Source organism: Brachyistius frenatus, unplaced genomic scaffold, assembly GCF_029030835.1.
Source record: "Brachyistius frenatus isolate BFR_SWC_R1_liver_20210118 unplaced genomic scaffold, ASM2903083v1 Contig_5, whole genome shotgun sequence".
In the NCBI taxonomy this organism is placed as follows: Eukaryota; Metazoa; Chordata; class Actinopteri; family Embiotocidae; genus Brachyistius; species Brachyistius frenatus.
Window position 1 is genome coordinate 8,962,951 of NW_027210604.1, and position 11,771 is coordinate 8,974,721.

The window sequence follows — 11,771 nt, forward strand, 5'->3', positions numbered from 1 at the left end:
TTTTTTTTTTTTTAAATTTAAACATCATAGGCTCTATTACATTAGGTAATCCAGGGAATGTAAACAGGGGAATGTAAAACCCATAAAGAGTTTTGTGTAGCGTATTCAACACAATATTTACATGGTTACCTTTACAGGGAATTCCCCCCCCCCCCCACATGTTCTGTTGTTTATAAAATCACTAACAAATGGTTTTACAGTACAGAATGGAATGAAAAATATATTTTGTTAAGAATCAAAATATTTGTCAATATATCGCTCTAATAAAAATTCCAAAACCTGACTGACAGCAATCCTGGTATGAAAGGAATTGTGTCCTCTCAACACGTTCTGTCCATTTGCAGCTCTGGGATCAGCTCCACCTCTCTGCTCAATAGAGAAGGAGAACAACAAACTGGCCAGAGTTCAGCATCTGGCAAGATTGTTCAAGTGTGTATCCTCTAATGTGGACCATGCAGAACTGGCCCTGCCTATAAATAATACTGACAAATGTTAGAGGAAAAGAACACTGCACCTGGAGCAGCAAACAAGTGGAAGCGTTGCGAAATGAAGGTAGGCTTGAGGTACAATGATTTCAAAATTTTAGTTTCTTGATCAGTATGGGCTTTTTGTTTGTTCTTAAATCTTGAAAGCATATTGTATTTGTAATTCCAGACAAATACTGCCATAAGGGAGCTTTTTCTGAAAGTCATGCCAGTGTTGCTGTTGTTGGCTCTGGTTTGCCTGACCATGACCAATTCTACACCGCTCTCCGTATGTAGCTTATACTCTTTAAAGGATGTCTTTCTGTCTTTGTATTGACACTGAAAACTGAATATAAGAAGTCCAAAAAGTATATATTATAGACATTACAGCTAAAGATGAATAATTCCTGGAGGGCCAGAGAGTCTCTACTAATAAAATCTGTTTCATGTAGATGCCAGGGGAAGCCCGATGCTTTTTCCGCTCCCTCTCTTGGTGGCATTGTCATATTAAAAAAACAAGGGTACATTTGTAACTTGAAATTACTTTTCCTCATTTAAGGCAATAGACTCATGTGGGCCAGAGATTGAGTCTCTCAAGCGCAACATAAGGAAACTGGAGAACAGACTCTTGATCAGCACTTGGCAAGTTGAGCACTTACAGACGCACAAATACATCCAGCCATTTCAGCCTGCTGTGTCTGGCAATACACCTCAAACTGACCCAGCCCCTGATGTCAGCCACAACAACAGTGGGGCTTTAGACAGCTTGAATAAGACACTGATAACACCACTTCCACCAGCGGGCAATTTAATTGTCCATGACAAAGGTAAGAAGAGTATGTATAATCTACAGTGCATGAAAGAAATTTGAAAATGAATTTCTCTAAATACTCTTCATATGCGACATGAAGTTAGGGTTGTAATCAGTAATGTCTGAGGCCTTTTTTCAATGTTATCTTCCCAGATTGTTCCGAACTGTTTGACAGACTGAGACCATCAAGTGGTTTCTACCGCATCAGACCTAAATCCCACCAAGAGCCCTTCTTAGTCTACTGTGACATGGAGGACGGAGGAGGATGGACGGTGTTTCAAAAACGCCGTCATGGAAAAGTGGACTTCAACAGGTATTTAACCAGAGAAAATAGATGTTGATAAAGCTTACACACATGGTCGTCAATTTGGGGGTAAAGAATCGGCCTAATTCTCATTTTAGAGACTGGGTGGATTACAGAGACGGCTTTGGTGACTTCAAACTGTGGAATGATGAGTTTTGGTTGGGGAATGAGCATATTCATTCTCTGCTCTCAGAAGGTTAGTCATCCTCAAAATCCCCATACACCTAAAATTAGACAAGAACTCAAATACAACCAGGTAGGAATTCCTGTTTCACATTCGGTGGACTTCATTTGATGTATTCATTTTTTAAATAGTCCTATCTCTTATTTGGTTAGCTTCTTGTTTATTGTGTGTACGCTTTTGTCCTGAAGGTAAGAACCTGATGAAGATAGATCTAATGGACTGGGACGGACAAAGAAGCCACGCATTTTATGAGAACTTCAGGATCACTGACGAGGCCGTAAGAAATGCATTTTACATGATGTGGCTCTTCATTGGTCTCTGATGATCCTCCAAACAAACATCAGTTGCTCTAATGCCTATTCCAGGATAAATATCGTCTGAAGTATGGGCTGTACAGTGGGCGAGCTGGAGATGCCCTGACTGGTGGAGGAGGGATGGTGGAGCAGTGGTCAGCCTGCCTTGGTGGCATGCAGTTCAGCACGAGGGATCAGGTTAGTCGCCCATCCACTGAAGACTTGTAGTAGTACTGACTCTGTGCAGATGATGACTGTGGTAACACTGATGATGGTGATCGATAGGATAATGACCGCTACCTTCAGGGAAGCTGTGCCCAGGAGAATAAATCAGGCTGGTGGTTTAACAGGCGAGTCCTTCAAACTAAGACACACACGTATTACCATTGCTCTGTCTGTGAGCTTCACTCACGAGCATGACCACTCTGTGGTAAAGTCGTTACTTAAGAAAATACCTTTGAAATTGTGCGCCAACTTTCTATCTACAGATGCCATGCAGCCAACCTGAATGGAAACTTCTACCGCAGGGGGGAATACAAGGGTCAGTACGACAATGGTGTGGTGTGGGGCACCTGGAAAGGCCTTTGGTATTCTCTCAGACACACAACCATGAAGGTGCGGCCGCTGGTTTTCTTGGACACGGCGGGCAGTGGAGCGGGGGAAATCTAAAAAGAGCAGGCTAAACAAAATAAGAGCAGAGGCTGTGTATCATGTTTCAGTTCTTTAAATTTCAATCCCTTTGCATTTTGTGAAATGACCACATGCTAATGTTACAGTATCTTCTGTTTCCCAGGAGGCATTTCTTTCTGTAAAGTGTATATTAATCAAGCATTAAATGAAGCAGCATTTCAGCTACAAATGCCTCGCCGATGTTCATGTTTGCACATTTGCGAAAATGTTTATTACTGCTTGGATCACACGTACAGAAATGTCCCTAAACAGTAAACCAAAATCATAGTTAGAGGGGTTCTCACCACAGCACAGTATTGTACAGTGGGATTTGACAGCATGAGCAAAACAGCAAATTTAGCAGTAAATTATAACATTCAGACTCAGCTGTCCTCTGTAGTGTTTTGAATACTATCATTGCTTGTGGTAAACAGTGCATACAGACATACAGTAGGTAAAAGTCTATGTTAAACGTGACTTATTATGGTAAAGGCTATACCAATGCAGATACAGAAGAGAAATAATCCAAAAGTGCAATAAAAAGGAAAATTCAGAATTTTTTTTTTAACAAGAGAAAAATACACTGATTTACAATTTTGAAATAATAAAACAAATACAAAACAAAAAATGAAATAGAAAAGCTTTATAAAATTAAAAAAAACTTGAACATCATTTTTCCTGGTCCCCTTCTCAGATAAACTTGTATAATTACAATACAATCGTTACTGACATGTGGGTACACAAACGCAAGGAAGTTGGTTTTGGGTAAGATATAGGGTAAAGAATAAACTTAAATGGCAATTGCAGTACGTGTCCGGTGTGGTGCTACAAACCTGTGTGATCTCCTCCTCCTGAGGACAGATCCAGGTCCAGCATCCTCTGCTCTGCCGCACTCAGCCTGTAAGGAGAGCCAGCACTGCTGCTGTAGTCTCCAGACATTGGCAGAGAGCGGCAGCGACCTTTCCTCTGCTCCGAGGATGAGACACTAAAGGTGGAGCTGCGCTGGCGACCTCTGACCCCAGAAGAGGACTGAGCCTCCTTTAATTTTCGGGCCAAGATGTTTCTCTGGATTGGCGACGGACCACGACGGTTCCAGTTCTGCTCAGCCCGCTCTGCCCTGTCCACAATCAGGTGGTTCATTCCAAGAGGACTGAAAGGCCCCGAGGCTGGACCCCCAATCCCTGAGATTGTCTCTCCACCCCCGCCTCCCGGCTCTCCTCTCGTTTGCCTTTCTCCCGTGCCACTGAGGTCAGCTTTACCATGTTTCTCAGTTGCTGAAATGCTGTTTGTGTTGGTTCCTGCGTGTTTGAGTTCATTATTGTGCAATGGAACTGCTGTGTCTATCCAGGGCTTCCTCTGGTCATTCCTCTGGGGTCTGGGTTTAGGCCACTCTGAGGCCCCGTGCTCTGGAATGGGGTAGGAGCGGTATGGCGGTCTCTCCCACCCTCTTTTGGTCCAACAACTTCCTTCAGGAAGAGTTCGAGATCCCACCTAAAAAAAAAAAAAAAAAAAAAGGTGTGATAATGTATTTGTTAGTCTTGATTAAAGACTGCACCAATATTATTTGTAATACACAAATCAAATATAGCAACTGTAAACAAAAATAAAAGTATAGTTGACTTGGGTCAGGCTCCTTTCTCTGAACTGTCTGGTCTGTGCAGAGGACGTTGGCTGGAGTTTGGTGTCATTAAAGCTGGAGGTCCGCCTGAAATTTGGGTTCTTTGGATTCTTATCTCCTCCTCCTCCTCCTCTGAGACCTGCCAACCCGCTCCTCTCTACCATCTCCACCCAGTCAGCAGTACGGTCACGCCATTTTGAGCTGCCCCCACTACCTTGAGCAGAGACAGGGGGACCTAAGACCAGTTCCACTCTGGGACTCAGTCTGTCCGGCGTGACCCTCAAAATCTGTCGCGGCAGCTCAGAAAAGGGAGCTGCAATACAGAAATGGTTGCGGTCAGGATCATCCTGTACGCCCAGATTGAGGGCGGGATGAGCAAATCCAATCGGTGTAGGAACAAGGGAGTTGGTGGGTGAAGCAGACGTCTCCACCACGGTGTCATGGACGGGGCTTGAAGAGACATGGTACAGTTGCGTGGCCTCTTTTAACCCCTTCTTCTTCATCTCTTTTAACTGCTGCTGAGCCAACCGGTACCTGGAGAGACAATGGTATCTTCTATTCAAAGACTGGGTAGTGGCAAAATAAGTTTTGCAATAATGTTCTGTATGTGATGAAAGTAAACAACACTGTAAACATACCCAAATATTGGTGGCAACACCTTCTGACCTGTGGGAGACAGCCTGTCCGGATCTTGGGAGAGCGGTGCCTCCAGGGTCGGCGGGAGAGGCCCGTCTTTTTGGGCGACACCAGCACCCACAACCCCCGATGGGCCGTGGCCGTCACAAAGGCTGGGTCTTTGGAGGCTGTGCCCACAGATGGAGGCCTCATCTGAGAGCTTGCGCCCCCCGGGGGAATGCAGGGACCCTCGGCGGACTGAGCTGCACTGCGGGGTCTGGCAAAGTTTTCTCCACACCGTCACCACAACAGTAGCCATAATCACAGCCAGGCAGAGGGAGATACCAGCAACCACGACCACGTTACCACCAAGGGGTGCAACTCCAACAGTTACAGGGGGGACAGATGGAGAAGGAACAGGCAACACTGATGAGTGAAAAGAAAAAAAAAAAGAGTTTGAGACAGAGGGAGCTTTTCTCATTTCTGTAACTTGGACGCAGAAAGGGAAAAGAGAAGGTCTCTACTACACTGGGGGAGAAATGAACTTCTTCAGATTCTGAGGACTGAAGAAATTATGGACAATGTATAGTAAAGACAAATTTAGTCAGGAAATGAAAAGACTGACCGGCACAGTCCTCCAGTGAGCACCGGGACTGTTCCTTCATTCCCGTGCACTTCATCCCTCGCACACCTGAGGGCAGTAAGCACTCACGCCCTCGTTCCCTCGTTCCTTCTCCACAGCTCACACTGCACACACTCCACGGCTCCCAGGGCCCCCATGACTCTGTGGATCATAAACAAAATGTTAGATTGCAGATAAATTAGTAGTTTACAAACCTCAATTCTGTGTGGCTACTTTCCCGAGTTACCCAAACGACGGCGTGCCAACGAGCCCACTACGCTCACAGCGCTATATTATCACTAGAGTCCTTTTGAGGTGAAATACCAGTGAATGGTTAAACAAATTACTACTACTACTACTACTACTACTACTACTACTACACTGAGCTAAAAGAAAGGTTCAGCCACATCATATGACATCAACCAGTTCATGCTTAATCCTCAAAATAAAAAAGGAAGGGACACAGCTTCAAGCATCTTTTTATGATTACACTGTGAAAGAAATCAGTACTTAATAGCTGATCATCATAATTGCAAACCAGAATTGCTTCCACACAGTTGTGTGCCTTCACCAAACAAAGCCGTTTACATCCGTGTCTGTCTGGACTCAAATAAGATACGTAGGGAAGATGATCAAGTATCTGATAGACACCAAGTAAACATGATAGTCAACAATTTTTTTAAATATGAATGTTGCTGCAAACAAGCTACAAATTCTGAACGGCGAATGCTTCACGCACACCTTCAACCTGACTGCACAGAAGATCTAAACAATCACCACAGCTTTAATGTGCATACTTAAGATTAGTGTCAACAATTCAGTATCCAACCAAATGTGAAATATGGACTCTTATTCCACTTCTGTTCCCGAGTTGTGGTGTTGAATAATGGCTGGAAAAAATGTTTTTGCTGAACATTTTGATGTCACAGTGAAGTTGACCTTTAACCTTTTGGATATAGATTGTCATCCCTTCATCATTTGATCCTATTAGACCTTTGTGTGAAATGTTGTCATAATTATCCGTGTGAATTTTTAAGCAATGGCTTTGACCACCAAATTGTTATTATTTAATGCTTAAGTCCATGTGACTGTTTGTGCCAAGTGTAATAAAATAAGGCATTCCTCCGATGTCGTGCTCAGAGGTACACGTGGACGGACGGACGTGCAGACGGACATTTCAAAAACATAAAGTCTGCAACAGCTGTTACCAGTGCGGCGGTATAAAAATAAACAAAAATGTATCAGAAAAAGAAAAGGAATTCAGTTGCCACTAAAATCCTCAACTGGTGACAGACATACATATCACAGATCCACATATGGAGCGGCATGACACATAAAAACTAAAGTGTGTGAATGTGTAAACATTTTTTTATATCTCTGTCTTGTGTTCCCACTGGATTTATCTCTTTCTTTCCCTCTGAAGTCAGGTCTACTTTAGCGAATCACTGCACCCCCGATCCACTGACGCTGCTGCGTGAGCGAGCAGGAAGCAGAGTGTAAACGTAGTCTTGGCAGCGGCCGGTTGTGAAAGGGTCCGACTATCAAATCTCACCTGCACTCCGGTAAACCAGCAGACAAGTCTGTGCTGGACTCGGGGACCGACTGAAGTTGAAAACAAAGCGAAAGCAGTACTTATTCCTTCCTGGGTAAAAGACGGAGCAGTTGAATTCAGTCTCATTCTCCCCCTGAGTCAGCCAGTTAAAGGCCAGCGGGGGAGAAGAGGGCACCTCTCGTCCGAACACTATCGCTGCGGGGGAAACAGCGACTGCGTCATTGTACAGCAATACTTTCCCGTTGATGTGAGCGCAGGGTGGGGTTATCAATTTAACAGTCATGGTCCCCTCACAGCCACTCTTGTAAGCGTTGGCGTTTTCCACCAGCAGTTTGTAGGAGAAGATACGGGACAGGTAGAGAGGTCCAGAGCTCTTCACCTCCTGTGCTGCGTGAGGGGACCGCAGAGCCACTCTTATGAAGTCTCTGTCTGTGAATGGGAAGGCACAGGACAGCTCCACGCTCTGGGAACGGAGGGGTTTGATTGGGTGTCTTGTGCGGGCCCAGACCTTGTCAATGCTGTTTCGCCCAATCTGGTTGTACTCCATGTAGCTGACTTCTAAAAAGAGAGCGGAGTCAATGCCGCTGGAGCACGCCTGGAAGTGTTCGTTGGTGGATATCCCAATCTGAAGAGACACAAAAGAAGAGAAATCATTCTGGTCGTTGTTTGTGCTGCACAATAAGCTAACATAGCGTGCACAGTTTGAGATCTTGTTTGTCTTACTTGAAAAGATCCTGAGTGGTTTCCAGCTCTCTCCACAGCAATGTGAAAGGTGGGCCACTGCACCTGTAATTCTGAACTCCACCACCAGGCGGTGCTCTCTTTGCTGCTGCTGTCTGTGCCATTGGTGTGAGAAGGAGAGGTGATGCTGGTGTGCCCCAGCAGGAACCGGAAAGTTCCTGCATTCAGGAAGCAGGAACAGTCGAACTCCACCCTACCGGCCAATTGGTTGTTGGGGAGAGTCCTGGCCAGGAGGGTGGTGTTGGTTTCCATGTTGACCAGAGAAAGGCTCATGTTGCGGATGGTACTGCTGTTGGATTTCACGCTGAAGTCCACAAACACACTGCCGTTGCTAAGGGCAACATGGAAGGAGGGCCAGATGTTGAGCCCAGCAAAAGCTGCAGGAAAGAATGCAGAGAAATAGACAGCGAGAAGAGAAAGAACATTTTACCCAAGGTTCATTCATCTTGTACAATAACTGCTGAATATGTTCACTATAATATTGATTAAATGCGGTCTCACTGATTTTGTCTTTATTGACCCTTTGAGAATTTTTTTTGCTGCTTTTTCGAGTTTCTTGATGTGACTTTGCCGCCCGCTACTGGGCCTATATGGTGTGTTTCTGGTAACAATTACTGCTGTGATTCAATTAAATGACACTCTGTAGCCCTGATATACCCTAATATCGGTTTAGGTTTGGAATATTATAAGTCAAGTTTTCTAATAAATGTCTGGACTGTGTCAAAAGTCAAAATCAAATGGGGACTGTCAAGTTCAGTTGACATTTTCACACATTTTAGAAAGCATTCTGGGAGGAATGTGACTTAATTGGTGTACAGCGTGAGTTTTGAGAACATATGTAATACAAATAATGTGTGACAAATTATTTTTTTTATAAGCCTACTGATATACTTCCCATTTTGAACATCCAAGTTTAAGGACCACACAACCACAAATGATGGAATTTACTCAGAACAACTAAACAATAACGTGAACAGTTGATACACATCAGGAGAAGTAAGCTGCAACATAAGTTGTTAACTTCTCAGCAGTACCCCTGAATATATTAGCGCAGTATTTGGATCGTGCAAAGGGAGAAGGTAGTAGTAGCATTATATGCTAAGGGCTATTGCGCTGTGTAGTGTTGAGAGTCCTGCAAACCTCACATCCTCACCAAGAGGTACTGGAAGAGGAAGAGGGCTGACCCTGCATTACCCCCATCCACTCATCCACCTTGTCTTTCAGCTTAGATTCCCCGTCCCCCGTTTAAATGAGAGCCCATAGTAGAACAACTGGTGAAACGCCGCACTACGGCATACTGTCGTGTTTAGTCCCTCTGTTGCATTAAAAGTCAGCCTTTTTAAACGTGGACTTGCAATGAAGATGATAGTCTTGTTGGCACTCACCATATCCCATGAGCAGCAGAAGGAAGGGCAGCAGTGAGACAGCCTGTGGCATTCCGATGTCCGTGCCTCTTTTTCCTCCTACACCGCATGACCGCCCTATTCTACCATCCCTGACCTCTAAAAATGAGAGGTAAATCACAAATTGTTTAAAAAGAAAATCATCCACAAGAAGGCAGCAGTTAAGTGTGCATGTAGGTGTCATCAGACAGGAGAGGACATATAGAAGAAGTATTGCACTCGTCCGAGGTATGAAAAACAGGAAGCTTAAGAGTACGAAGCAGTGAACATGAGTTTTCTGGATTTACAGTGGCGTCTTCCTCTTCCTTCCATCTTCACAATGGGTACGGGGAGCTGGCATCATCGCACAAGTGACGTTCGTCTGGAGGGCTTTGTTCACAACAAATATTTGAGGTAGAGCCAAATACTTGTTTGGGTGGCTATTGGGGATTGCTTTGCAGTCACACTTACTAACAGTGATTGAAAGTAACTAAGTGCACTGACTCAATTACTTAAGTAACATTTTGAGGTAGGCCCTTCTTGTACTTTGATGCTAGACTCCACCACAGAGAAACATTGTACTTTTTATTCTGCTGCATCTGACTGACAGTTGTAGTCACTTTGAAGATGAAGATTTGACACAATGGATTGGATGGCTTCCAACCTTTTCGGAGTCATATTTCAAAAGTGATTTTCTAACTTTTCAATCAGTTTCATTTCAATAAATTACAAAAAAAAAAAAAAAAAAGTGGAGAAAAACGGAAAACAAATTCAGAACAAATCAGAACATTGTTTTTTTCTTCTTTCCAGTAATCATCTAACAACCTCTCAGTTTTATCTGCTGTCCCTTGTATGAAATTGGATATAAAGTAGTTCGAACTAGCTCCACCTGCAGCACCTAACAGTAACATTGATGCTTTATTGTTAATAATAGGATGAGGTCATATAAACTGATATAGCCGTACACCGGTACTTTTACTTACCTCGGGTAGCCTAGTTGTTTTTTTAATGCTTTTTAAAAAAAATATATATTTTTTTTACATCTAATGAAGTATGTTTAAATATCGTTGTATTGATACTTTTGACTGAGAATCTGAATAGCCCACTTCTTCCACCAACTGCCTACTAAAAACAACAAAAACACAAAAGTTGTGTAAAGTCAACCAAAACGCAGCCCCCCCCCCCCTTCTGTGTTCGTCAGTTAGTGCAGCTGTATGGACACCCGAGTACGAATCCAAACCCTCCGGGCTGCCTTTAGGGTCCCGGCGGTCGTACCTACCCTTCACAGTTTCGGAGCTGAAAAATAAAGCTGTCGTACTCACATGTCTTTATTAACTCCTCAGTTTCAGTATTCCTTGATACTTTTTCGCAACATTGCACCCGCACTCGCGGTCCCTCCACGAGCTCCTAACGCATTTCTTCTGCCTGATAAACGAGCACATTTGTAGTAACAGTCAGCGGGAGAGATCCAGCAGAGTGCTCTGAGGGCGCGCGCTCCCACGCCGAGCGCGTGGGAGAGATCCGCTCAGTCACTTGACTTTTGACAACAGAAGGGCGTATTGATTATTATGTGCAGCTCGCCATCTTCCCCCCCCCCCTCGAAATGTAGAGGTTACAGTCCAGAGTTGTAGATTTAAAAAAAAAAAAAAAAAAAAAAGAAGTCTTACATGATCCCGGCTTTAATCACGAATGTTCATTTTGAATCGTGTCAAAAAGTTTTGTATTTGCGTTTTAAATCGATTTTTTTTTTTTTTTTTTTTTTTACCCTTCACAGTCCTGCCTGGGAGAACAATAACGAAGTAAAAAGACATATATTGGTTTGGAAGTAGTTACAAGTTGGTTCTTAACCTCTGTGAGGAAACTGGAATTCCCATTTATACTATAGGAGTGAAAGGCAGAAAATATAGATGAAATAAAAGCTCATTTTCCAGGTCTGGCAGTTTTTATGGGCTATTTAATAAATCATTCAGGAGATCGTTATCAGCTTTAACAGACAGGCACCTGGATCAGAAAAACACTTCAGCAGGTGCCTGAGGAAAATGACTGCATAGAGAAATATGTGAAATGCAATATTGATCTACATATCTACATAAATCTTTTTTTTTCTTTTAATGTGGTAAACCGAAGAACTATTTCTCACTCACATTATCCTCCTGCATAATATAACTGAAAAATAAGCAGTGAAATTTGAGACATGACAGTAAAATGATTCAGAATATGGATTATTTAAAATGTGACTTTAGACTAAAGTATCTGATTCCATCTCATCACGGAAGCAGCAGGAGCTATTTTATACAGAAAACTGTCAGCAAAAGTTCAATGTCATGCACAAATCCCTAATTATAATGATCAGACCTATCAAGATTTTGTGAACGGTCTACTCCTAATAAGTGAGCCACATGGCAGGGTAATCTAATCAGCCCTGCAGACCTTCAGTTTGCCTCCAGAGAGTATGAGCAGAAAACAGGAAGCTTCTCTGGAGATGAAACTGCGTTTACTGCTCAGCCCAGTTCACA

The 11,771-nt window shown here is 43.4% G+C and overlaps 3 protein-coding genes across 5 annotated transcripts in view; 2 read left to right on the top strand and 1 right to left on the bottom strand.

Annotated features, from left to right (window-relative positions):
- Nucleotides 1-11,771, top strand: part of mtnr1bb (melatonin receptor 1Bb) — a 137,640-nt gene that overhangs the window by 121,060 nt on the left and 4,809 nt on the right. The window lies entirely within an intron of this gene.
- fgl1b (fibrinogen like 1B) lies at nt 677-2,915 on the top strand. 2 transcript variants are annotated; one of them, XM_069721458.1, is made up of 8 exons: nt 677-753; nt 1,024-1,291; nt 1,429-1,588; nt 1,678-1,775; nt 1,952-2,040; nt 2,129-2,254; nt 2,342-2,406; nt 2,545-2,915. In XM_069721458.1, the coding sequence occupies exons 1-8, from the start codon at nt 691-693 to the stop codon at nt 2,723-2,725; spliced, it is 1,050 nt and encodes a 349-aa protein (XP_069577559.1). In that variant the 5' UTR covers nt 677-690; the 3' UTR covers nt 2,726-2,915. The 2 variants fall into 2 exon arrangements, with proteins under 2 accessions (XP_069577559.1, XP_069577567.1); XM_069721466.1 differs by lacking the exon at nt 2,342-2,406.
- On the bottom strand, nt 2,765-11,101 carry LOC138634394 (thrombospondin type-1 domain-containing protein 1). 2 transcript variants are annotated; one of them, XM_069721296.1, is made up of 8 exons: nt 10,578-11,101; nt 9,259-9,375; nt 7,856-8,250; nt 7,133-7,757; nt 5,584-5,742; nt 4,982-5,384; nt 4,346-4,877; nt 2,765-4,216 (listed from the first exon to the last, which is right to left on the bottom strand). In XM_069721296.1, exons 2-8 carry the CDS (start codon nt 9,308-9,310, stop codon nt 3,551-3,553), a joined length of 2,832 nt encoding a protein of 943 aa, XP_069577397.1. In that variant the 5' UTR covers nt 9,311-9,375; nt 10,578-11,101; the 3' UTR covers nt 2,765-3,550. The 2 variants fall into 2 exon arrangements, with proteins under 2 accessions (XP_069577397.1, XP_069577407.1); XM_069721306.1 differs by lacking the exon at nt 10,578-11,101 and adding an exon at nt 9,564-10,266.